The sequence below is a fragment of the Pristis pectinata genome, chromosome 6 (genome assembly GCF_009764475.1).
Source record: "Pristis pectinata isolate sPriPec2 chromosome 6, sPriPec2.1.pri, whole genome shotgun sequence".
Lineage (NCBI taxonomy): Eukaryota > Metazoa > Chordata > Chondrichthyes > Rhinopristiformes > Pristidae > Pristis > Pristis pectinata.
In genome coordinates this window covers 35272715-35300030 of record NC_067410.1, presented here as the reverse complement: position 1 = coordinate 35300030, position 27316 = coordinate 35272715, and the positions used below count along the sequence as shown (strand labels likewise).

The window sequence follows — 27316 nt, the reverse complement described above, 5'->3', positions numbered from 1 at the left end:
GAATTTGCTAGTTACTGTGCATATTTGAACATAATCAAAAGGTAGAATTCCAGAAACATTAAACTATTAGTCCTATGGATAGGTTTTATTGCAACAAATTTTATATTACAATAAAACCAAGTTGCATCATAGGTATAGATTGAAACACATCAGATTGTCACAATGAATCTTAACCTGATATTCAAACACATTTAACTAACCTGTATGTTTCAAAGTTCCAGTCTGATTTTTGTGATTTGTTTACTCAGTCATATGTTCCTTTTTGGCCTCTGTTAGATTTATTTCTCACTTTTATTTATTTGACTTTTCTAAACCATCACAATGTCACAACCCACTTTTAAATTCTAAACTTAAATAGTAAATTGGATGGGTAATAAAAGGTCTCCAGTATATTTAAAATTTATTTTCATAACCTTTATTTTTTTCAACTTTGTGACAGGGTTCCAACATGCCAAATAGAGAATTAAAGTTTTCATTTTGAAAAATTACCTTTCATTTTCACATTAACAAAAGGAAAATGATGAATTTAATTGCACTAACTTATGGGACAGAGTTGTATCATTTCAGATTGTTACACTGTGGGTTCACAGGTTGTACAACCCAATTAAATAAAACACACTTATATCAAAGGCTGTTGTCCCATGTGTTGGGAGCATTAGTAGAATGCTAATCCAAATCATTTGTCCGGTTAAGTATTTGCAATCCAATGTCAGCAATAAACTTAACAAACTAACTATGTTTTGGTAGCATTTACCTGGTATGTGTAGGTAATTTTTGGATGTCATTTGTTGCATAATAGTTTGGCAGCTGATGGAGATTTAGTTGCATTTCACCAACTTTGCCAGTTTCTATGCTATTTGAAAGGAACATAGGAACAGGATTAGGCCATTCAGCCCCGAGCCCGTTCCTCCATTCAATTAAAACCAATGTTAATTTTTTAAAAAAGCAACTTTAAAAGTAAAATAACTTTTTTTCATTTCATGTGAATGTTCAACAGTTTCTTGGATTTGGTTCCCTTCTTTCAACAACTTGCATGTTTATTCATAATTGTCAATCTTTACACATCAATAAGGAGACTTTGCACCTCTGCTTCTCCTATTCCACTTAAATACCTTATCGTGCAATTGACTGCTACTCTTACCAAAACACCCAAAGTACATTATGTGAGATCCATTAATTTGATTTTTCATTGTGAAGAGAAAACTACCCTTCTGCTTAATAAATTTATTTTCAAGTAAAAACAGTGGAAATGTACAAGAGAAAAAGAGCTACCATTTTGATTCAATCAAATGAGTACAGTATAACTTACTAATTTGATAATTTTGTATGACAATAACTACAGCTAACACTATTAGACTTATTTACAATCAGCTAGAGAAAGAAATGTAAAATTGACATTTGTTTTTCAAAGACAGTTTGTAAAATGCACATTAAGATATGAAATTGCAAAAAGTAATGTTTAAAGGTCAAAACATTTTTCAGTATATTACAATGCAGAGAAACAAGCTAAGAAAATATCAAAAGGAAAGTACAATCATACAAAGTTCTTAAATTGGAGTGGGAAGGGTGAATAGTGTCACTGAAATTATGATTTGTACAATTTTTACACTCCAGTTTGCTTTTTTCCGTCTGGATATTATTAATAATTCACTGCCCTGTGTAAAGAGCAACACAACTAGGAACAAATATTAAATTCATTCATTGTAAAACACTCTGAGATTGGGAAAGTGCTTAATTGTGTTTGAATTCCCTGATCAATACGTTTTTAAGCAATCAGTAAAATTTGTATCAAACTGGAGCCAACGTGGAGACGACGTTAGAGATCCTAATAATAAAGTGGCCTCCATGAATTCGTATTCCAGAGAAATTGGCTTGTCCTCAAAACACTTGACTCAGCGTCTCGCACTTCTTCAATGTAAACAGAAACCAGTGCAGTTGACTGTTCTGTGACAAAGATTAATCCGCCAAACGCCTGCACATACATTATTACGAGTTCCCTTGCGGATTTTCTTTCAAGTTAAGAAAAGGCGGTGTCTTTCTACTCTTCAAATGTCTTTTAAATAACGCAGTAAGCTTCCCTGGGCGTCTGTGTGCTTTGAAAACAAGGGAAGTGGGTTCTGAAGCAAATCCTCAGCTCTTTGTTGAAGATAAAGCACAAGATCGGGTTGACCCCCGCCTGGGCAAATGTCATCCACACTGCGGCGGTCAGGTAGACCTGGGGGATGGTACTGGCTTTGACAAAGACCCGCAGGTAACATGCGACAATATATGGCGACCACAGCAGCAGGAAGAGCACGGTTATGATGTAGAACATCCTGCCTATTCTCTTTTCCATTTTGAACTCATCCAAGACGAGCAGTCTCTTGTTCTGGTTGTGCGTGGTCTGCCGGATGCCCACCAGGGTCGGGGGCGTGGGCCCTCTGCCGAAACCAGCGATCCAGTTGGCGGCCGCCTGGCCCGTGGCGCCCGGCCCGTGAAACGTCCAATTTTGGCTGATGGCCGGGATCAACTGAGCGGGTTTCATCTTGCGATGGTCGTACACGAAAAAGATGAGTTTGACGTAGACCATGTGTGTGGCGGCGATGATAACCGCCAGCATCAGCATGAAGCCCAGGGTGTCGTTGGCCTTCACGTAGCGGTGCTCGAAGATGCACTGCTCCTCCTCACGGATGAACTTGTAGGTGCCCACGTCGAAAACTGGCGGGAAGGCCATGGCGACCGACAGGGTCCACACCATGCAGATGACCGCCACGCAAGTCCACACCGTCATTCGCTTGGAATAGAAGCGGTGGTGGGCGATGGCCATGTATCGGGTGATGCTGATGCAGAACATCATGAAGGCGGCGTGGAAACAGAAGAGGACGGCGGCGAAGGCGATGATCTTGCAGCTGAGCAAGCTGTAGGTCCACGCCGAGCCGCTGCTGATGGAGATCATGACGAACGGGAAGCAGAGCAGCGAGCGCACGACGTCGGCCAGGCAGAGGTCCAGGAGAAAGTAGTAGGGAGCCCGGTGCAAGCTTGGTTCTTTGAAGAGCAGGAAGGAGAGCAGCAGGTTGCCGGTCAGGCTGATGCAGATGATCAAGCCCAGGGAAGCCAGCTTGACGGCCGAGGCGGTGATGGCGTAATTCTGAAGAGAGCTGTTGGTCTCTTCGAGCTCGCTGGCGTTCGCCATCGAGGCGAGCATGAGACGGGGGTAGCCTCGATCCTCGCCGTCAGCAGCTCAATGTCTCCATTTCCATCGGAAAGGGCAAACCCCGCAAACCACAAAGTTCCTTTTAATCCTCATTGTGTAACCACCGTTGCGGCGGGGAGGGGGAGGGGATGGAAACGGGAAGGGGTGTGGGGGGAGGGTGGGGGAAGACAGTCGTCCTTAAACGAATGTTTTTTTGTGGGTTTTTGTTTTGTTTCTCATCCACCCTGAAGACCAATCATTTCTGAAATAGGAACAGGAGACATTCGTTTAACTGCCTGACTCGATGGGGAAAGCAACCTCGGGTCTCTTGTACCCCCGAGTACAGCAGCCGCCGCCGCCGCCTCAAAGGACGTTGTCAAACGAGCGACATAACACCCGCAACACAAACACACACAATCCCCAGGCTAGGTTAAAAAAAATGCTAATAAATAATAATACCTCTTCTCCAGCCGTAGCAGGGAGCTGAACTTCCGGTGAGTGCTAACAGAATGTCTTTAGGGTTAAAGTGAGCCTGCGCAGAATGTAACAGCTTTTTCCAGCCTTTTAAAATATATATCAATATATATATATTTATACATATAAAATCTCAATCCTTTTGTTTTGAGCTGGTTAAATTCCTCACCCCACCATCTGGCCAGCACGGGCTCCGAGCTTTCTGTTGCATGGAGAAAAATCCAGTCCTTCCTCTCCAACTGCGCAAGTTCCCTGCTGCACTGTGCAAGAATATCATCCCCCACCTTCCCCTCCCTCCCCTACTCCCCCTGGCAAAACAGGCTCGGTCTTCCGTGCTGCTCTCTCTCTCTATTGCCGAACCCCGGTGTGAGTGGCACTAGCCCGTATTTATAAACACAAAGAAACGACTATTATCTCCAATATTTTCTGCACTGTAAATGTAAATCCATTCCTAGATGATAGCAGAGATGATTATATATCAGTTCCAATAGAAAATCTTATTTGTTGATGATGATATTAGAAACCCAATGGATTTGATCTTCTGGACTCACTGTACAGTAAATCATAATCGGTCATGCGTGAATTGTACAAATGAAAGAGTGCTCCCTTACATATCTTTCTCTGCTGCATATTTTCTAAAGTAAACCATAATAATCATGAACACATACATGCACAGTAACAAACGTTCACTGTACGGGTGACAAAGATAGCTTAATTCCCGTTAGAATGTCGTTACTAGTCTGCTTGTATTCCATTGGGAAGGGTGGGGGAGGGAAGGATTGCATTAAGACTTCCGAAACAAATATGATCATTGCCCATCTTTTTGTGCTCAATCTTTTGCCTGATTGGCACTGTCCTCTCTCGGAGTACAAAAGAATTATGCAACAAAGGATCCATCTTACGTTGTTGCGACAAACTCGTGGGTTTTTTTAGGTTTTGCAGCAGACACCCAGAAAGTAATATAAACAAATGAATAGGAGGATCGAAGATAAATACAAATAATCCGGTAGCTCTGACACAAACAATTGGACAAAACCAGCCTATTCAATGCCAACTTGCAAGCAGCTGCGACTCTCCTCTGCTTGAGGTCTCCCTTCATGTAGTTAATACACATGCACCCCCTATGGACACGTTCGTTGTAGCTCTGATCCTGTCGGGAGGCGGGCTTCACAGGAAACCAACCACGGAAACTCCTAAAGATTCCAACCGAAAAAACTTATAAACTGATCCCATGTTTCACGATTTTGAAATATTTACCTATCTAGTATAGCTATACGCACATGTATGATGAGTGCTAATGTGTGTAGAGTACCAGAATAGAAAAGGGGAATGCTGGAAAAGCGTCAGGCAGCATCTGTGGAGCGAGAAACAGAATTAGCCTTTCAAGTCGATGAACGTTCAGCGGAACAGGACGTAAGATCATCGACTGAAAGAGTATCAAAGAGCAATATTTCCCTCATAAAGTATTAAACCATAACAGTTAAATTAAAATCTTAAGAAATGGTTATATCACCTTATTCGCATTTGCACTGGGCGAGGCAGAGGGCAAATAGAGTTCTGAGGATAAAAATGCTCGCAAGCAGACGGTATGATTGTGAGTAATAAAGTATTAAAAAAAAGCGTGCGTGATGGCCGAGAGCTTCACATCATTTTAAATCCAGGGCAAAAGTTACAAAGGGAGATGTGAGGATTTTTTTGCAATAGAGTTTCAGAGTGCGTGAAGGGCGGGTATCAATGCCTCCAAAAGGGAATTGGATCATAGATTAACTGGCTACTGTAAATGGCCCCTAATGAAGGTAAATGGCAAATTAATCAAAAAAGGGAACTAAAGGATGAATAATTTCTAGAAAAATGGAGAAAGAACAGGGGAACGGGACACTTGTTATATAAGTGGCCCATAGACTTAATGACTAAACAGCCTCCTTTTATGCCATAACAATTCCATGATTCTGTGAAAATCAGCTTATATATATATTAACTTATTATGACAAAATGGGAGGCCATTTGGCGTATCATGTCCATGCCAGCTCTCAGCAGAGCAATCACATTGATAACATTAGTTTTCTTATTTCCCTAGATCCCTGCAAATTACAAGCCCAGCCACTTCGCTTTTTATTGATTAATTTTCCATTTACCGTCACTAGAGGTATTTACATTGCCCAATTAACCTACCATCATACCTTTGGGATGTGGGAGAAAACCAAATCATCCGGGAGAATGTCCAGTCACAGGGAGAATATGCAAATTCCACACAGTACCTGAAGGAATGCGGGTCAATGAAATCGTGAGAGAGCAGTACTAAATGTTATGCATTGCTCCACCAGATATTAACATAAACTAGTTGTAATCTTACAAAGCTGTAGATATTGCAATTTTTAAACATGAGCTGTGTTCATGATTTGTTTATGCTGGAATGCTAATCCAAAAGTATATTAATTTGAAGCTGCTCCCATCCAGAAACCTGGCTATACCTTCCCATTAAAAAGGTACATTTCCAACTAATTGTCCCCATGTGAGATTTGCATTACATTGCACCCTGATTCTTGTGTGTACAGGCTCTGAGATTAATCATTTTTACCTGAAATGATCATCAATAAATTGGAGCTTGATCCAGGTCTCCATACCCTTTGCTACTGGTGTTGCAGTTACTTTGAATTCAGTTAAAATTATGCCAAATCCAGTAAATTACTGAACACACCTGCATGGCTTCAGATGGGGCTGCTTGTTACAGGTTTAATGTGGACACCAGATCAAAGTCAACTGAAGCCAATTGAGAAGGAGACCAAGAGTATCATTGCAGTCAGTTCCTTAAATCCTGTTCCTCTGCATTGCTTGATTGTGCCGATGCATGGAAGACTTCATAAGCAAACTACAATGAGTTTCCATGAAACAACAAATTCTGCGGATTGTACCCAAGAATAAAAAACTATATAGTTACTCAGGAAATTAAGTCATGCTCAATATTCATCAATCTTTAAAGCAGTGAGTTTGCATCCATGATATGCATATTCCTGGGTCAAAATACAGATAGATTTCAAAGTGGGCATCACAGTCAATAGGAGATAGTCATTTGAATGGGATCTCATACTACTTGACTACAATGCACTGAAATTCCAGTCAAGGGTTGATGTTGGAATTACATTGCCTTTGATATCAAAAATCACTCAACATTAATGCAAAAGTGGCTGCATAATTGCACCCTTAATTTTCTTTACAATGGATGAAATTATTGTTAGCATAAGAATTCAGAGAGCAATTCCAAGAGTTTCTTTGTTTTTGATCTTTCAAAGTTTTCTGTCATCTGATTTTCAACTTTGTTATATTCCCATATTGTCTTGTTATTTTTAATGATAGCTTTTACAGCTAGAATTTTTCATGCCTTTTTTTATTGTTCCCATCTTCATTCTCAATGGGCTGTTCTCATATCTAAAGTACTGAAGTAAAGCTTTTGCATGAAAGTAATTTGAGTGCAAAATTCAATCAAAACACAAAGGATCAAAAGAAATGAAAACATTTGCTCCTGAGAAAAGTATATTCCTCTTAAACTACAGAGTTTAATTTGGTTCTGCTATACTTTCAAATTAGGTTTGATATAGTTGAAATAATCTTATTAATAGGTAAACATAATATTTTAGCTCAGTAGATATTAATGAAAGGCTTCTTTGTCGAGAAGTTGGTTTTCATTTATGCAAAATAAATATAATGCCAGACACTGACTATTGAAAATTATAACCTTCTTTGGTTCATTTTGGAATCTAAAGCAACAAGCCGAACATTTTTGTACATGATTTCCCCACATTTAAATGGAATAAAATATTTGTTGTATATCATATCAATTTCAAGTTTTGGGATAATTAAAACAGGCATTATTATGCGAGGACAGTTCTGGATGGTTATGTTTCTTTGGTGGAGTACTATCAACCCTTTATTGAAAATGAAGCAGAAAATAAATATCCATTTACTATTTCACCTTGTCTCTTATCAGCAATATTGCATGACTTGACAGCATGTGGAGTTTTGCAAAGACAGGGAGGAGTTAACTTTATCCAGATGTAATGTTTCATTATGCACTGATGTTAAATATTCTCTAGAGTATAATTTACTCATCCTTTTCATTAGCTGCTAAGGACCCACAGTGCACATTTATTATGAATATGGATTCTTGCTCATGTTGAAGGCACGTAGAGGCCATGTAATAGGATTTGTTCTGCACATACATGTTTATAATCTGAGTAGAATAATACACACCAGCTTTATTTAAGAATACTTTGTTGAGGATTGGACAGTTGAGGAGCTTGTGGATAAAAAAAAATCACAACTTACAATAAATATACACTCTCTCAAGGAATAAAACCCTATAGAAAAATAAGTATAACAAGTAATCTGCTAACATTAAAGATAAGTTCAGACACAAAAAAATTATTATGTTGTTAAAAAGAGCAGTTTAAATAGAGAGGATTTTAGAATTCAGGAAAGGATGACTAATATTTTATAAAGTGAGAAATAGAATACAAGAATAAACTGTACAAGGTTCTACAGCTATATTAGAGGAAGAGACTACTGTGAATAAAAATGGATTTGCCAGAGGGAGTGAAAGGGGAAATTATATTGGGGAATAAGGAAATGCCAATTTAAAAAAAAACCTCACCCTATCTTCATGGTAAAGGAAATAAAATACATCTGGAAATAATGGTCCATGGTTTTGGTGAGAATGGGAAACCGAAAGGAGCTAGTACCGGCAAAGACATAGTGCTGAAGAAATCAATAGGATGAAAACTGACAAATCCCCTGGACCTAATGGACTACGTCCTGAGGATTGACTGTAGAAATAATGAATGTATTAGTTTTGATCTTCCAAAATTCCCTGCATTTTAGTATGGATCCTAAAAATTGGAAGCAGGCATTGGAAACAAAAAAATGAGAGAAAGTGAATACTGGGAACAATTAGACTGTTGTCAGTAGTGGAAAATGATAACATTTATTATTGCACGAATGGTATCTAAAAAATCATAGTCTGATTTCACAGAGTCAGAATGAAATTATAAAAGGGAAATGATGTCTGACTAAAGTTTTGAGATTGTACCAGCAAGATAGATTATGAGGACCAGCACATGATATGCATTTGAAATGTTGAAAAATATTCAGTATGGTGCCACACATGGGGAAACCAAGGAATATAGTACATTGAGATCCTCAAAAGGTATTTGATAAGGTTCCACACAAAGAGTTTTGGCATAAAACACAGGCAATATAAACTTGGATTGAAGATTTGTTAGTGAACTGAAAACAGAGCAAGATTTCAGGTTTGTGTACTGCAAGGATCTGTGCATGAGCCTCGGCAATCTTCTATCGATATCAAAGACTGAATTGAGGAAAATATTTGTGATGTATCCAAATTCTATAAGTGTACATTACTAGGTGGGAAATTAAGAAGTGTGCAAAGTATCAGTTTAAGTGAACTGGTAAGAACAGAGGAGAAAGAATATAATGGTCCAAATCAAGTTGATGCTGCCAGTGGTACCAAAGGAAACCACTATCATTCAGCTGTTCCCAGATGAGACCCAGACTTGGGCAGACCTACTGTAAGTCCAGGAGGTGCTGAGTGATAATGTCAGTGCAGGATCAGAGCCTGGCCCACAAATATTCAAATGTATGAATTAGGAGCAAGGGCAAATCATTCAGCCCCTCAAGTCTGCTCTGCCATTTAATAAGATTATGGCTGATCTGATTGTAACTTCAATTCCGCATTTCTTATTTCTGATAACCTTTTACTCCCGTACAAGAATCTATCTACCTCTGCCTTAAAAATGTTCAAAAACTTTGTTTTAATTGTTTTTTATGAAAGAACATTCCAAAGACTCATGATGATCTGAGAGAGAAAACTTTGCCTCAACTATTTCTTAACTGGTTCCAGATTTCCCACAAATGGAAACTTGCTCTCTGCATCTAACCTGTCAAGACCCCTCAGGATCCAGTCCAGATGACAGTTCTTGACCCAAAGCATCGACTGTCCATTTCCCTCTACAGATGCTGCCGGACCCACTGAGTTCCTCCGGCAGTTTGTTTTTTGCTCTCTTTTGCAGTCTCTTGTGTCCCCTCAGGATCTTATTTGTGTCTTGTAAGATTGAAGTTCCCATTCATTTGAATAAGTATTCCCAACCCCGGGGATTAGATAAGAAAATCTAAGAAAGTTATGTCCTAAAATAAAATTTAAAAAATATTATACTGTTAAATGTTATTAGTTTCTGATTTTTTTCTTATTATTTAAAACAACCTTAATAGTTCCACAGCATATTTGAATATAAGAAACATTAAGAAATTGTAATTAAGCCTTGACATGATTTAACAGAAGGCAGGGCTCTTCTTCCAACCTTGACTCCTGTCAAGGGCTGTCAAGAATTCTCAGGATGAGATCAGTTGCTACTTGCTGCTGAGGCCTCACTCTGCCTCACCAGATGCCCTTCTGGTCCTGGAGGGTCAGCTTTGTTGGGCATGCAAAAACCATGGGTGATGAGCCAAATCCAGTGTGAAGTTATCTACTTTGGTTGGAAAAATGGAAAAGAAGAATATTTTATAAATAGTATGAGACTGAGAAATGTTGCATTCAGAATGACCAAAGTATTGTATGCAGAGTACAAAAAATTGCATCCAAGTACACGAAGCCATCACATCAGCATATACTATGTTGACTTTTATTACTAAAGGGTAGGAGTATTAAAGAATAAAGAAGTCTTACTTAAATAATAGGACTTTGTAAGAACACACTTGCAGTACAATGTATAGTTTGGGTCACTTTACCCAAAAGAAGTTAAACTTGGCCTACAGGGACTGCAATACAGGTCCACCAAACTGATTCCTGGAATGTGGGGTGTATAGTTTATGGAGAGATTAGGTTATTAATGGGTGGGAGACAGATAGTTTCCCCATCAAGTCTGGAGTCAGGCAGGGTTGTCCACTCTCCCGTCTTGTTTGTGTGCTGCATAGAATCCTTTGGCAAATTCATCAGGAGGGATGAGAGCATAAGAGGGGTGACGTTGCCAGGCAGTGGAGGCACACAAGTCAAAACCTCCCTGTACATGGACAATGTCACCATCTTCTGCTTGGATCCACAGTCAGTTCAGAGATTGATCAGCACCTGCGACCAGTTTGAGTTGACATCGGGGGACAGAGTCAACTGCAGGAAGAATGAGGCCATGCTCTTCTAACTGGCCCAGCTGATCCAATATCTCCTTCACTGTCAGGTCTGACTACCTGAAGGTGCTGGGGATCTGGTTCAGAGGGGCTGAGGCGTGTAACAAGAATTGGCTGGAGTGGAATAGGAAGGTAAAACAAAAATTGGGTCCATGGAAAGGGCGTTTTCTGTCAATAACTGGGAAGAACTTGGTCATCAGGTACAATATGCTCTCAAGGCTGCTGTACTTGGCACAGGTGTGACCTGTTCCCCACTCCTCTGCCTTGGTAAACACTTGGGACATCTTCCAGTCTATCTGGGGGTCCAAGATGGAGCAAGTCTGACGGGTCATGATGCACAAGTCCCCAGGGAATGGGGGCAAAAGTGTACCTAATGTTGCCCTCATCCTGATGACCACCTTCGTGTGTGGCTCTATTCAGGCAGTTTGTGGATCCAAAGTACATGGGCACCGAGTGTCACTACATTGCTGTGGTTCTACCTCTCCCTGGTGTTGTGGAAGAGAGGCCTGGCCCCATTACCATGCAACATCCCAGTCAGCCTAACATTGCCACAATACCTGTCATTTATGAAAGAGTTCTTCCAAGTAAACATCTTTGACCACAAGTCCATCAGGCAGTGGTCAGCACGGAACATCCTGCAGACACTGCAGGACAGGGACACTATGGATATGGTGGGGTGGTTCCCTGAGCAGACTGTCCAAACCATCTGGCAGAATGCCTTAACACCAGATCTCACCAACAAGCACCAAGATATCACTTGGCTGGTGGTGAGGGGGGCCCTCCCTGTCAGAGCTTTCCTGTACAGATGACATATCACCCCCAATGTATGCTGCCCTAGGGATGGCTGCAGTGGGGAAGAGACAGTCACCCACCTCTTTGCAAACTGTGGATTTACAAAGAGGATGTGGGGACAGATACAAAGGTCCATGTCCCGGTTCATTCCCAGCAGCTGCGTAACAGAGGACTCTCTGATCTCCGGGCTGTTCCCAGCAATGCACACCGAGACAGACATCAAGTGCTGCTGGAAGGTCATCAACTCGGTGAAAGACGCCCTTTGGTCTGCCCGAAACTTGTTGGTCTTCAAGCACAGTGAGATGTTTGAAAGTGAATGCTGCAGACTGGCACAGTCCAGGCTGCAGGAGTACGTGCTGAAGGATGCACTGAAGTTCAGTGCAGCCAATGCTAAATCTCTGTGGGAAAGGACCACAGTATAAGCTCCTTCCTCTATCGCACATGTAGGGGCGGAGTTGGGTGCGGAAGCCCCTCGAACAATGAAAAGGGTATCACCCCAGGGGGCCACATGAGTAGCATGGTGCTGTTTGTTTGATTTTCTTTAAAAAGTTTACACTACTGAATGTAATGACCATTAATGTAAATGTTTCTTGAACTGTTTCTTCCTTTGTATATGTACATTTTATTATGAATAAAGTTTATTTTTGAAGTATAAAAAAAGATTAGGTTAATTATGATTATGCTTCCTAAAGTTTAGAAGAATCAGAGGTGAACTCACTCAAGTATATAAAATGTAAGTGTTTTGTAAAATATGTGGCATGTGTAATAACGATTGGTACTCCTAAGAATTGTATCATATAACCAACTGCTTTCTATGTAACATGTTCAGTGTGGAACTTGTCAGAGAGTTTGTCTGTTTCAACAGAGAAACGAACAGTAAAAAGAATGCTGTCTTAAACTGTAAGTTTTTCTTTTATTTAATTAAATATCCTTGTAGTTAGTTTGAATTATTGATTATTTTCCAGTATCTTAGAGAGAGGTACTAGGAAAGACTTGATGAGGACTGAGAGGAAGTTGCCCCAGCTGGACAGTTTAAAATAGGAATCAGAGTTTAAGAAGAAAGGGTTGACATTTACAGGCTGAGATGGCAAGTTGTTATTACATAGATGGTCTGTGATTCTCTATCCCAGAGACCTGTGAATGTCCAGTCACTGAGTATATGCAGATTAGAGGTTGATTGGATTTCAATATTATGGGAATGAAGCATTATAAGAAAAGCATGAGGAGGTGTCATTGAAACAGAAGATCCACCATGATCTTTTTGAACAGACTCAATTAGCCAAATGGTTTATTCCTGTTTCTATTTCTTATCATGTATTTTTTAAAAATTCAGTCATATGACAAACAGATATTTTGCAGTAGACCAAGTTTATGTACTTTTTGAAATCTGTTTTAAAAAATGAACATTCCAAGGCTGATTCAAAGTACATATTAATTTAAAAGAGAAGGAAATCATTTCTTCCCATCTCTGCTCATGTAATCTGCAAATAAACTGCCTTATATAGATATTTATGATATATCAGATTTTGACATATATTTGTCCTGTATTTGTTGTTTTGCATTTGTGTGATTAAAAAAAAGAATGTATGCAATACTACTGCATTCTCAGTGTACCTACATCTTTTACTTGGGGTGCATCTATGATGAAAGTGAATTAATTATAACAGTCATCTGAAATGTCACTTAGTCACTTAGTTCAGGAACAATTCTGGATGGTTAACAACTGCTGGCCTAGGTGATGGCCACTTGCTACAAATGAATAAAAGGGTTTGACACTGCAGGGTTAATGTTAAACTAAATGATTCAGGTTTGTAATGATATTAGTCTCACAATATAAATGTAGATTCAGGGCACAGGTCTACAGCAGATGCAATCTCGCTGGCTCTTCACTTGGCTTTGGAGCACCGAGACAACAGCAATACATACGTCAGGCTGCTGTTCATCAATTTTAGCTCAGCGTTCAGCACCATCACCCCCTCAGTACTAATCAATAAGCTTCAAAACCTGGGCCTCTCTACCTCCCTCTGTAACTGAATCCTCGACTTCCTTATCGGGAGACCACAGTCAGTGCAGATCGGTAACAACACCTCCTCCTCGCTAACAATCAACACAGGCACACCTCAAGGATGCTTGTTTATCCCACTACTCTGCTCTCTCTACACTCATGACTGTGTGGCTAGGCACAGCTCAAACACCATCTGTAAATTTGCCGATGACGCCACTGTTGTTGGCAGAATCTCAGATGGTGATGAGGTGTACAGGAGTGAGATAGATCGGCTGGTTGAGTGGTGTCATGACAACAACCTCGCACTCAACATTAGTAAGACCAAGGAATTGATTGTGGACTTAAGGATGAGGAAGTCAGGAGAATGCACACCTCTCCTCATTGAGGGGTGAGCAGTGGAAAGGGTGAGCAGCTTCAAGTTCCTGGGCATCAACATCTCTATCTTGGGCCCATCACATTGATGCAATCATGAAAGAAGGCACACCAGAGACTCTGCTTCATTAGGAGTTTGAGGATATTTGGTATGTCACCAAAGACTCTTGCAAATTTCTACAGATGTAAAAAATGGAGAGCATTCTGACTGGCTGCATCACCGCCTGGTATGGAGGCTCCAATCTGCAGAATCGAAATAGACTGCAGAGGGTTGTAGACTTAGCCAGCTCCATCACTGGCACAACCCTCCCCGCTATCGAGGACATCTTCAAGAGGCAGTGCCTCAGGAAGACAGCATCCTTCATCAAGGACCCTCACCATCCAGGACATGCCCCTTTTCATTACTACCATCAGGGAGGAGGTACAGGAGCCTGAAGACCCCCACTCAATGTTTTAGGAACAGCTTCTTCCCCTCCACCATCAGATTTCTGAATGGTCCATGAACCCATAAACACTACCTCATTATTCTTCTTTTGCACTATTTATCTTTATTTATTTGTAACTTATGGTAATTTGTATGTCTTGCACGGTACTGCTGCTGCAAAACAACAAATTTCACGACATTTGACAGTGATAATAAATCTGATTCTGATTCAGGCTGAAGCTGGTGAGATTTGACTAAGACTCCCCAGAGGCAGTAATCTTCAAACTGGAATTCCCTGGAGTGTTAATCCAATTTGGGGTCACAACTTGTCTACAAAGTATCCAGGAGCCCATTGACCTTAATTAAAATACTTGGAGAGTAAGCATATTCCCCTCCCCCCACTTTTTAAGCATTGGCATTTCTAACTTCTGGGAGACAACTTTGCACGTACATATATCCAAGCACATATAGAACCCTCTCCTGTAAAGAGCAGATAAAGTTTACAGGCAGAACTTGAACAATGTAAATACGAATGGCTGGGAACTGAAGTCAGTCCAATAACTACAGAATGAATATAACATTGCAGCAATTTTTGTTGATTTTTTTGTAATATCTAACTATCAAGGATAATTGCTTTATCATCAGCTTGTGGATAACCTGAAGAGAAGAATGCTTTTAATATTGGTTGTACTTTGTAGGTATGTGGCCCAAACTTCTCACATAGAAGAGCAAATTAGTCCATGAGGAAGATAATGAAATCCTTTAGTCAAAAAAGGTAAATTTCTTTCTGCATAAATTAAAAGTGAGAATAATGGAATATATTTTACATTCAGTTCATCCCGCATGGGTACTTAATAAAAAAAAAGTGATAACTCTGAATGGGAATTTAAATTCTTTACATAGCTTATATCCACGACAAATGTTCTCAATTCTCAAGGTTAGGATTATTGCCACAATTATTGTATTTACATTGAAATGATGATTCACAAGTGCATACCTAAAAATAAATGAGTGTCAAGCTAAGGAGGTATTACAAGGAAAATTCAGCACAGGCCATCCCCGGCTAATGAACAGGTTCTGTTTTTACAGCCATCCATAAGTTAATTTTGTCCATAAGTTGGAAAAATACATAAAAATTACTCAATATGGTAATAATTCCTACCCAGTATTGTAATGAATGGCATCAAAAGCACACAATGATAAAAATGAACAGTGACTAAAAGTGGAGAGAGAAACTTGTTCTGCTGTTCGTAGGAACAAACATACATATGTACATCAGACTTTTGAATTAAATATTATGGGAGCTTGTTCTTATGTAGGGGTATCCATAAGTCAGGCATTCATAACCTGGGGCTTGCCTGTACTCTCAAAGGGGTAGCTTTTAAAGAAACCTTTCAAGGAGCATGGAAAGGCAGAAAGGCAATTTCAGGGCTGAGGAAACAACCATTGTCATCCAGGGCTGAATGATAGCAAGATGAGATGTTATAAGAATAGAGTCAGAAGAATGGGGAGATGGGTAAGTTTTAGAGCTGGAAGAAGTTAAGATTCTGAATGAATCAACAGTTGAAGTTGCTCTGTGTCTGTTAATGAGCATTCAAGATACGTAATTATAAATACTGCTGATTAAACCATCCCCTGTGCTTTTGATCACTTTCTTAATACTTAGGTGATTTTACCATTTTACTTTTGCTATGTTTTCTGTTCTCTCACCTGGTTTTAATCTTTCTAACTTTGCTTGAATTTGCTGGCTGATCAGGTCTAGGGCATGGATCCAGCATCCTGTGGAGTTGGGAGAACAAGAACAGATCCAAGTTGATAAAATGCTGTTCAATTGTAGGAAAATGTATTCAGCATTATCCAGTGGGTATATGCATGTCAAAGCTGCTTCAGTGCATCAGGGAATGATGCTTGAGGAGACTGTATCTAGCTAGAGCTCGTGATACACCAGGAGTACGAAAAGCTGCTGCCTTACTTCAGTGACTGTGTGGTAACAGGGGCTGCCACCAAGGTCACCACTTTAAGCCATCAATACTTCGGAGCCCATGTTAGCAATGTAAGTAATCTTAGTGAGTTTGTTAATGTTTAAGTGACTCCTTAATCCATCATTGGTTCTCTCGAATTCTTTAAACAAGGAAGGCCTCTTCTCACTGTATGGCTTCTCTGAAGGTGCAGAGCAATAGTGATTGCGGCATCGGGGCTCCAGCGTTGGTGAATGCACCCATGGTTTGTAAGGGACTGAAAAAGACTTGTTTTTATAAAGGATCAAGATGGCTTCAATGCACTGGCTAAGTTAAATGTGCCATGTACTTTTGATGGAGGCCAAATTCAGTAATCTTAAGAACAAGGGGTTCTTAAAATTACTAAATCAAAAGCTACAGGTTTCTACGTATTGGGGTACTCTGCGTTACTTTTCCATTGAGGTTAATAAAGCTGTTGCTACTTTACGAACAGAGGTAGGTAAGATGATAAGTGGATCACTGCTGATGTTCCTGATATATTCTACCCTGATGTGCAACTCAGAAACAGTGTATTTGCCATGCACTGGTATAACGTAAAGATTTGCTCTTGTATACGAGAAGGTCTAATCTTCAACTTCTCACAGTTTTCTAATAATAGAAAACAATTTAATTATGAGTATGGTGGCATAGAGGTTATGTTACTGGTTATTAATCCAGAAAATGAGGGTATTTTAAAGAAACTTCACAAAATCTGGAAGTTAAAACATTGGTATCAGTAACATTGATCATATCACTCTGCAAAAACTCATTTGGTTCACTGATAATATTTCAGATATGAAACTTGTGATCACTACGTTTTCAGCCTTTCGCTCGATGTCTGTTCTACATCAATATGAATGATTCTTCACTGTCCTCTAGAATGGAAAGTTGCTGTTGCTTCACTGAACTAGATCAAATTCCTTCATTTCAAAAAAAGGCACTTTGTAGGGCATCAAGAGATAGGTCATAAATGTTGCCTTTGCTACAATTTCCCAAATTCCAAGAACTTATACTGAAGAGATCTATGCACAAACTTGTACACTGCAAAGATACCCACATGACATCAGAAATCAAAGCCAATAGCCACTTCTTTAAGACACCAATAAGCAGTGAATCTCTGGAATTCTGTACCCCAGAGGGTTGTGGAGGCTAAATCATTGGAAGACAGCCAGCGCCTCCTTCCCAGGGCATCAATGCTCAGGACGAGGGGGCATGGCTTTAAGGTTATGGGTGGGAGGTTCAGGGGAGATGTCAGGGGGAGGTTTTTCACCCAGAGAGTGGTTGGTGCATGGAATGCACTGCCTGGGGTGGTGATGGAGGCAGATACATTGGACAGGTTCAAGAGTTTGTTGGATAGGCACATGGAGGAATGTGAGATAGAGGGATATGCGGGAGGAAAGGGTTAGATAGTGTGAGGGTGGTTTGATGGACGGCACAACATGGTGGGCCGAAGGGCCTGTTTTGTGCTGTATGGTTCTATGGAAGTATTTAAAGACAAGGAAGATAAGTTATTGAAATAAAGGAGAATTCAGGGTTATGAGGAACTAGCACAGAAGAGGAGCGGAGACCTGGACAGATCAGCCAAGATCATATTGAATGGTGGAGTAGGCTTGAGGGTCCTACACCAGCTCCTATGTTCTTGTGCCCATCTGGTATTCTCCTGGCATGGATATTTCATCTTTATCACCAAAAATTTGCACTTCACCCTATTCATGAAAATCATGAAGACTTATCACAAGTCACTTGACCCATTATATCCATGCTGAGCAAAATTGAAGTCTAGAGACGTACAGCATAGAAACAGGCCCTTTGGCTCAACAAGTCTATTCAGTCTATCAACTGCCTAACCAATTTGCACTAATCCTACATTAATCCCATTGTTTTATTCCCCCCCCCACCCCATTCTTCTCATCAATTTTCCAGATTTTACCATTCACCTACACACCTGGGACAATTTATAGTGGCTAATTAACTTTCCAATGCACGTCTTTGGAATGTGGGAGGAAACTGGAGCGCCCAGAGGAAACCCACACAGACATAGGGAAAATGTGCAAACTCCACTCACAGCTCCCGAGGTAAGACTTGAACCAAAATCTCTGGTGCTGTGAAGCATCCTGAATGAAAAGGAAAACATCCTGAATGCCTTTTTAATTATTATTAGTTTTGATCAGAATATTGCTGGAAAAATTCCCCAAAAATTATTAACTGCCAAATTTGAGAGCAGTGGCAATGGCATTATCAGGGAGAAAATCATACAAGAAAAGGATGTTGAGGCAGCATTCGTGAACTTCAACAGATAGTGTTTCAGAAGTGCTCTGAACCTAAGTTTCTGCCCTTAGTGTCTTCGCAAGACCAGGCTACGTATCCTCCTGGAAGGTAAACTGAGCATACCTTGCCAGGTGGGATGCAGTTAAATTAATGGCAAACCCTTCTTATAAGTGGTTCACTTATGTGTGAGATAATAGGTTGCAGGGAAATTAGTGGGTGAATGAAATTGATGGGGCTGCTCTGAAATGGCTGCATGGAACCAGAGTGGAAGTATGAAATTGAGAGCCAGCAAAGACACACTGGGCTGAATGACCTCCTTCTATGTCTTACCAAAGTATGAAATATGAGAAGTTCTGTTGAAAACTTTAGACATATAGGCAGTTGATTATCATGGTACTAGAGTGGTCATAGGAAATGGAGTTGTCTAAACAGAGCACTTGAGTGAGGCCAGGAATGAGGAAGAGACATGCCATATTGCTTAATCAGGATGAAATCGTATAGGGTACCTACTCATTCTTGAATGATTCATTCATTAGGATAGTGATGGACAGAGAGCATTTAGGAACCCTTCAAAAAGGCATTTAATTTTAAGCCTAAATGGCAAAACGTATGCTGTGAGCTGAGATCTCTTCAATCTGAAACTAGTACTGGTTTTGTCTCAGCACTTTGATCAGTTCAAAAGTCAGAAAAGAAAAAAAAGAGGAAGACCAATGCTGAGACATCTTGCTGTTCAACATTTGACTGAACAACTTAGTGCCTACTAATCCTACTTGCCCACATTAAGACTGTATTCTTCTATGCCTTGCCTATTTAAGTGTTTGTCTAACTGTCATTTAAATGTACTATCCAATAGATGATCTTACTGAAAGTTTTGAGGTACTGATATTCCAATCTACTTCAGTTCATACAAAGGAGATGGTGGTGAATTTTATCATCAATATCTGGCTTCACAGAGATTGCTCCCCAAATATTGGAAAGTGATCGCTGTTGACCATGGTTTCATCACGGACCTTGATGCAGAGGACAGGAGATGGTTGTTGTACAGCAGGCGCAGGTTGGTTGAGAACCTTTGTCTCCTGGATACACAAGGCTAGTCCTGATGCAGAGCTTCGAACCGGAACATCGACAATTCCTCTCCCCTTCAACCAACCCCCCGCCCAAAATGCTGCTCGACCCGGTGAGTTCCTCCAGCAGATTGTTCGTTGCTTTTGTCTCATGGATATTTAGTGTAAGGCACATTCTCTCATACATTTCTGTGAACAAATAAATAATAGCATGGAGCTCAGCCTCCAAGTGTGAAAATGCAAACATTATCTGTGTACTGCAGCTCCATGTCTGAGGTTGGCGGGACCAAGGTTCTGAAGTGGTGCTGATGATGGATCGGAGGTTCCAGACGCAGCTTCATAGTCGGAGGCGAATGGGGAATGTCCCTCCACAGGAGACGCAGAGGGGGAGGGAGGGCTGTTATAGCAATAGCGCAGCCTTTTCTGACCCCAGTTGACATTCGGATGGGACCCGTTGGTTTGCACCGACACTTGCCGCAGACTGGGGCGGCATCTGCGAGAGCAGCCAAGTATGAGACGGATTCTCCGGTCCCCGCACCAACCACTGCCCTGGGGAGCAGCGCTCGTCTTCCCCGGCCGCCGCCGGAGCCAATGACTGCTCAACCGGAGTGTGACGCAATTGTCGGTGACGTCAATGGCTGAGGCAGGAGGTGGCGCGCATGCGCTATCCCTCCCCCTCCCTCCTCCCTCCTCCCTTCCCCCCCTCCGTCGCTGGTTCCCGGCTCCCGGTGTCGGAAGCCGTCACTTTGTCGCTGAAAATGGCGATCCCCGCCAGCCCGGAATTGCGGCAGCAACTGAAGGAAGGTACGGCCGCTCCGGAGGCGGCAGAGCAAGACACCATTCACCTCAACCAGGGGCACATCGAGGAGATCAACAGTCACGACAAGTCCGGCGTCCCCCTGAACTCGCCCTGGACCTTTTGGCTGGATCGGTGGGTGGGTGCGCAGGCTCTGGGGGCGCCGGGGACGGGGGACGGAGGACGGAGGGAGGGCCTGGGCTGTAAACAGAGCCCTGGACCAGTACCAGCTCTCCGCCAAACTCGGGGTGGGGGTGGAAGATGGTAGGAGAGGACGTTAAATGGCGTGTCTCAGAGTGTGTGTGTTGCGGGGGGGTTGGTAATGCGTGTAGAGACGAAATGGAGGGGAGGGAGGGAATCAAAGGACTGGACTTGTAGACAAGGACGAGCAGGTGAAGCATGACATTAAGTAATCTGTCAAAACAAGTAGTGTTGTGGTTTTCACACTTGGAGGTATTACTTCAAGTGGTCTCAAGCTAAAGAAGCATTGTAGCACACTAAATGAAGGCAGTACATGTTGCATTCTTGACAATTTGAAAGTTGCTGCTGACTCTTCTACCATCTATCTGGAAGAAAGATTAAGACAGAAGTGTGATTTGGTTTTGCAGAAATTGCTGTAGGCTATTAAGAGGACTTTAGAGCACTCTAAGCATCTTTAATAGTACAGTTTAAATAGATATGTGGTAATATGTGAAACATAAAGTTAGCATGGAAACACAACAAGTAACCAGGAAGGTGAAAGGAGTGGAGTAAAAGAAACTTTGTTTTGACTGTACGCGGGTATTCTTATGTAGTGAATACAATCTTGGTTGAAGTTTTGGCTGGTGTTTCTTGCATATTTTGTTTTTTAATACAGCTTTGGGCTTGTTTATTGAGGGATATTTTAGTATTAATACCAATTCATAGGGTTCATTTGGTTACTTTCTAGGATGAAAGAATTGTCAAATGAGAAAAGATTGAGCAGATTAATCTGCACCATTGGACTTTTTTAAGAAAGGAGATCTCGTTCAAAGGGGACTTAACAAGTTGGATGTTGAAAGGCTATTTGTCATTGGAAGAATCTAAGCTGGGGGCCGGGGATAGTTTCAGAAGGGGGGGGTCACACATTTAAGACAAATGAGGAGGAATTTCTCCTTTAAAGTGTTGTAAATATGAGGAATTCTCTCCTGCAAAGAATTTAAATCATTCAAGGCTGAGGTAATGAAGCTGAGGTCTGATCAGCCGTGGCACAGCAGGCTCAAGGCTATATGGCCAACTTCTATTTGTTTGTTTTTTGTGCATGTTTTGATTGCACTGATCTAGGAACTATCTTGTATTTGGAAGTTGAACTACCCCTCCCACCCCCAGAGTGACCCAGCATTGTATTTTGACATCTTAATCAAATCCTACATTCAAACTTTGTTCAAGGCAAACACATGATCCAGTTGAGCAATTCAGAACACAATTGAGTGTGTGCTGAACTAAGTGGTTCCTTTTGGAAGGTCCATTAAAGCAGGGTCCCAGCTGTCTCCTTGTTTGGATTTGAGGATAACTTGGAGAGGTTTTGTATTTTGACAAACTTTTAGCCTGCAGTTTTGATGTGCCACATTATACATTTGTCAGCAAAGTTGAAGCCCATGGAATAGAAAGGTGTGGTAGTACAGATATGAAATTGGCTTTGAGACAAAGACAAATTCCAGTGAACAGTTTTGCAGGTTGGAAGAAAGTGCACAGTGCGTTCGTTCCTCTACATTTGGTGCTAGGGCAGCTCCTCTACATTAATGATTTGGATTTAAGTGTACAGGACACTCTTTCAAAGCTTGAAAGACTGGTAAACAGTGAGAAGGAAGGTAATAGACTTCAAGGGATGTAGATAGGTTGGTGAAATGGGCAGATGATATACCCATAATGCTGAAGTCTTCTCAGCTACTTTTAGATCACCTCTCCTAATCATTTTGAGAGGTATGGTTGCCATGAAGTGAATTGGTCTGCCAAAGTACACTCAAAGAATTTTCTTTGTCAGAATGAAGCCAAGGTGAGAATGTAACATCACTGTCACATGAGCAAGTCTTTGAGTTTTTCCTGGATTGACGCACTCATGGCATTTTCTGGTCAGATACTGTTTCAGCGAGGACATAAAAATAAAATAATTGAAGCAAGCAATGATGTTCCCTGTGATATATTGTAGTACAGGCAGTCCCCAGGTTACAACAGAGCTCCATTCTCGAGAACTGTTCATAACCCAAACAGCTTGTAATTTGGAAATGAACAAAAACAGAAGGTAACAGAAATGGCTGTGACAGGAGAGCGAGCAGGCTTGGTAAGAGTGGCCACCAGCCAGTCTCACTGACTTGGTGAGTGAGTCTGCTGTGCTCAATCCAGCCCCTGATTGTTATGGCTCAGTTGAGGGGGTGGAGGGGAGGGGTGGGGGGGATGGTCATTTGGGGGGTGTCAGTGGAAGGAAAGAGAAGGCACATGGAAGTGCCCCATTGCCAATCTCCTACGCACACATTCATATGTATGTGCTGTCCATAAATTGGCTGGCTGTAACCTGGGGAGGACCAGTATGCTGTACTTTTATCTGCAGTGATGGATTGCCCAAAAATATTATTGAAGCACTGTCCTATGGTAAATTGGTTTATTATTGTCACATGTACCAAGGTACAGTGAAAAACTTGTCTTGCATGCTGTTCATACAGATCAATTCATTACAACAATGCATTGAGGTAGTACAAGGAAAACACAAATAGAATGCAGAATAAAGTGTTCCAGTTACAAAGAAAGTGCAGGTAGACAATAAGGTGCATGGTTATAACAAGCTAGATTGAGAGGTCAAGAGTCCATCTTATTGTACCAGTGAACCGTTCAATAATTTTGTAGCAACGGGATAGAAGCTGTCCTTGAGGCTAGTGGTACATGCTTTCAGGCTTTTGTATCTTCTGCCTGATGGGAGAGGGCAGAAGAGAGAATGTCCAGGGTGGGCAGGGTCTTTGATTATGCTGGCTGCTTTACTGAGGCAATGAGAAGTGTAGACAGCATCGATGGAGGGGAGGCTGGTTTCCGTGCTGAGCTATGTACACAACTCTTAGCGGTTTCTTGCAATCATGGGCAGAGCAGTTGCCATACCAAGCCGTGATGCTTCTGGATAAAAATTGGTGAGGGTCAAAGGGACATGCCAAATTTCTTTCACTTCTTGAGGAAGTAAAGGTGCTGGTGAGCTTTCTTGGCCATGGCATCTATGTAGTTGGACCAGGACAGGCTATTAGTGATATTCACTCCTAGGAACTTGAAGCTCTCAACCTCTAGACTTCAGCACCGTTGATGTAAACAAGAGCATGTGCACCACCCCCCTTCCTGAAGTCAGTGACCAGCTCTTTTGTTTTGCTGACATTGAGGGAAAGGTTGTTGTCATGATACCATATTACTAAGCTCTTTATCTCCTTCCTGTACCCTGACTCATCGTTATTTGAGATGCAGCCCACTGCGGTGGTATCGTCTGCAAACTTGTAGATAGAGTGAGAGCAGAGTCTGGCCATGCAGTCGTAAGTGTACAGGGAGTACAATAGGGGGCTGAGGATGCAGCCTTGTGGGGCACCAGCGTTGAGAATAATCATGGCGGAGGTGTTGCTGCTTATCCTTGCTGATTGCAGTCTGTTGGTCAGGAAGTTTAAGAATCCAGTTGCAGAGGCAGGTATTGAGTCCCAGGTCTCAAGAGTTTGGAGATGAGTTTGCTGGGAATCATAGTATTGAAGTTGGAGCAGTGGAGTTGTAGTCAATAAACAATAGTCTAACGTAGGTGTCTTTACTATCCAGATACTCCAGTAGGGCCAGGGAGATGGCGTCTGTCGTAGACCTTGTCATTTCTGTCTTGCACTTATCAAAGGAGCACCATACCAGACAGCAATATTGTCCTGGACCATTACTATAATTCATAGTTAAATGCTTCATTGATAGTGACTGAAATTAAATCTGCTAGATATTAGAACTGGATGGTATTAGGAGGAAGTTGTTGGTGATAGGGCAGACACACTTGTCTTCAAGTTATTTGCTGTAAGCCTGCGATTGCTTTTATATTTTTATATTTCAATGGATGAAACTTGCATTAAGGTCGATGAAGACCTTTACTTTCCAATAGCAAAGATTCTGCTACATTGTTTACCATTTGTCATTCATCTCATTGCGTTGATTTCATGTGATTAATCGGAAAGGTTTTTGCCTTTTAAAATGGATCTTTTTTTCCTAAATTTGCCTTGAGAATTATTATGTGCTATACTAAAACATGTCATTTTCATAAAATGTAATCAAATTCCTCTCTCTGTTGTTATTGTTTTGTTGGAAACCAACAAATTATGCATGAGCACTTTGAATAGCAGAAAAGTATGTACTTTTATATTAAAAACAAATATACAGTATATGCTGATTTTTTTAAAATTTACTATTGGAAAGATGTGATATTTGAGCTTGGCTGTCTACTGCTGAAGCAGGTTTTCTCCGTGAGACAGACTGACATTTATATTGAGCCGATTTAATTTTTGGATTAAATGTTCTCTCAGTATTCTTACTCCAAATGGTGTTGATTTTGGTTCTAATACAGAGATGTAGTTTCAGCACAGTATGTACATGTTCAGTAGCAGACATTCTTGATAACCAAAGTCCCCTCCATTTAGAAATATGAATGACAAGTTTCCTTGATGAGTATTATATAAATAGAACAACTGTTGACTTTGTTTGATACAATATTTGTTCAACAAACAGTGCTGATATAATGGACATGCAGCTTTCTTCATGTAGTTTTGTCAGGTCTGATCAGTGATCAGATAAAATGTGTGTGGTGTCCTTCAAATAATTTCTTCTGATACACCTAAATTTGGAATTTCATAATTAGTGGCAGACTTCATGGCTCTCCTCATGCTATTGATTTGGTTAGAAGTTTGTTTATTCATGGCACCACCAGTCCTCTTTGCCTTAGGTGGAATTTCCCATGGGGCAGAAATTGGGAAATTGCAAAATCATGATCATTTGCCAATTGTATATTTATTTATAAATTTCCTGGTAATTTTATGTAGCATATACTGGAATGCAAAAATAGGTGTAAACAGGCAGAAATCAGCATGACTGATCTGAGCTCCCAGGAAATACCAAACCTGCAACATAAATCCCTCTGTTCAAATATAAAACAAAATATTTCACATCATTATCCACAATAGGCACAGCATATTTAAGTATTATTTACACTGCCTTCTTGATGTACTTTTTTAATGGTTCAAAAATCATCATAAAATTTGATGTTATTTATTGCTGCACCCAGAATTTTGGACAATTTATTACCCAGGTGTTTTGAATGAGCACATTCACAGAAACTTTGCATTTGTACAAAGGTGTAAAATAATTGGGAGAAGGATCAGAGGGAAGTTGAGGACTTTTTTTTCACCCAGAGAATGATAGGTGTCTGAAAGGGCAGTAGAGGCAGAAACTCTCATCAGATTTTAAATGTATTTGGGTGTTGGAAGAGCTTTGACTCAGCTGTGGACTAAGTACTGCATGGTGGGGTTAGACTGAGTAGCTCTGTTTCGACTGACTAGGACACAGTGGGCAGAACAGCATCATCTATTGTAAGTTTTTTTTATGATTCCATGAAGCTCTTTAATGAGAGGACAGAACCATTACAAGACAAGTACAAAGACAGATAGATGGGCTGAAAAGAGTGTGGAAATTCAGACATCCCACTCACACGTGTAACAGATTTTCTTCAATGTTTTACACTTAGTACAATTAAAGTCAGATAATCTGGCATCCTCTTATTCAGAAATCCAGATAGCCCTGCATCTGGGTCATTTGTTAGTCCAGAATGTGGACTGTAGGTACAGAGTGAAAGTGGGCTGTGTGGTCAGGACCAAGGTTGGGTTTCAGAACACCAAGGATCAGGAACAAGGGGAGGTTTGCGGTGGGAGCTGGGGTCTGGACTATTTCCCACTTTAAACTCACTGTATTCATTGGGAAATTTATTATACTGGTGTGAGGTTATTAAGAAAGAATGAAATAAAAGTTTATTGGGGTATTAATGGGAGAAACATCCAGTCAGTCTGAAAATCCAGTCCTGATGAAGTCCCAATATGCAGAATCGGTTTCCTGTTAGCAATTTGTTTTTTTTTTGTTTCCCATTCTCTCTTCTGTAGATGATGTTATACCCTCAAATGGTATTTAGATATTTGTGTAAGCAGCAGTGACTGCAAATTATTGAGCTTCCAACTTGCTGTTCACTGGCTTCTTAACAGACAATAGCAGTTACAATCCATGTTGTTTGGTGAAACTTCAACGGGATAGTTGAGGTTATAATTGGGTTTGGCAGTCTCTCCCACAGGCACGGGTCGCTAGTAGGCGCAGGAGAGAACATGGCAGTTTTTATGTATCCGTTAATAACCAAAGGTCTACCTGAACAATCTCACCAAGATAAAGTTTATGTAGGTTGGGTGTTAAGATTATTGTCCTGCTTTTGCCACAGCATCTTTTTTTTATTTTCAATTGATTTATTGTAAAAGCAAATGGCAGATTATAGTTTGAATGTGTAATTCTGCTGATCTGCTAGAACCATATTAGCAGAAGTGAATCATGTGGATTATTTTAATGAGTCTCTGGTCTAGAGGTGTGATTTCATGTTGAATATTATCATTGTTGACAGGAATTTGTGCTTTGCACTGTGAATTGTAAATGCAGGATCGCACTAGAAATTTCTTGCATGTGTATCAGTCTAATGGCCTTGCTAATACTATCCAGTAAATTAC

The 27316-nt window shown here is 40.8% G+C and overlaps 2 protein-coding genes across 2 annotated transcripts in view; one reads left to right on the top strand and one right to left on the bottom strand.

The window, feature by feature from the left end:
• Positions 1 to 277: 277 nt before the first annotated feature.
• On the bottom strand, positions 278 to 3172 carry gpr27 (G protein-coupled receptor 27). The gene has a single exon (XM_052018163.1). It carries the CDS (start codon positions 3170 to 3172, stop codon positions 2057 to 2059), a length of 1116 nt encoding a protein of 371 aa, XP_051874123.1. The 3' UTR covers positions 278 to 2056.
• Positions 3173 to 20392: 17220 nt separating this feature from the next.
• eif4e3 (eukaryotic translation initiation factor 4E family member 3) overlaps positions 20393 to 27316 on the top strand; it is a 42407-nt gene continuing 35483 nt past the window's right edge. Inside the window, exon 1 of the mRNA XM_052017726.1 lies at positions 20393 to 20690. Coding sequence (XP_051873686.1) covers positions 20419 to 20690 — 272 coding nt within the window. The 5' untranslated portion in view covers positions 20393 to 20418. The remainder of the gene's footprint in view (positions 20691 to 27316) is intronic.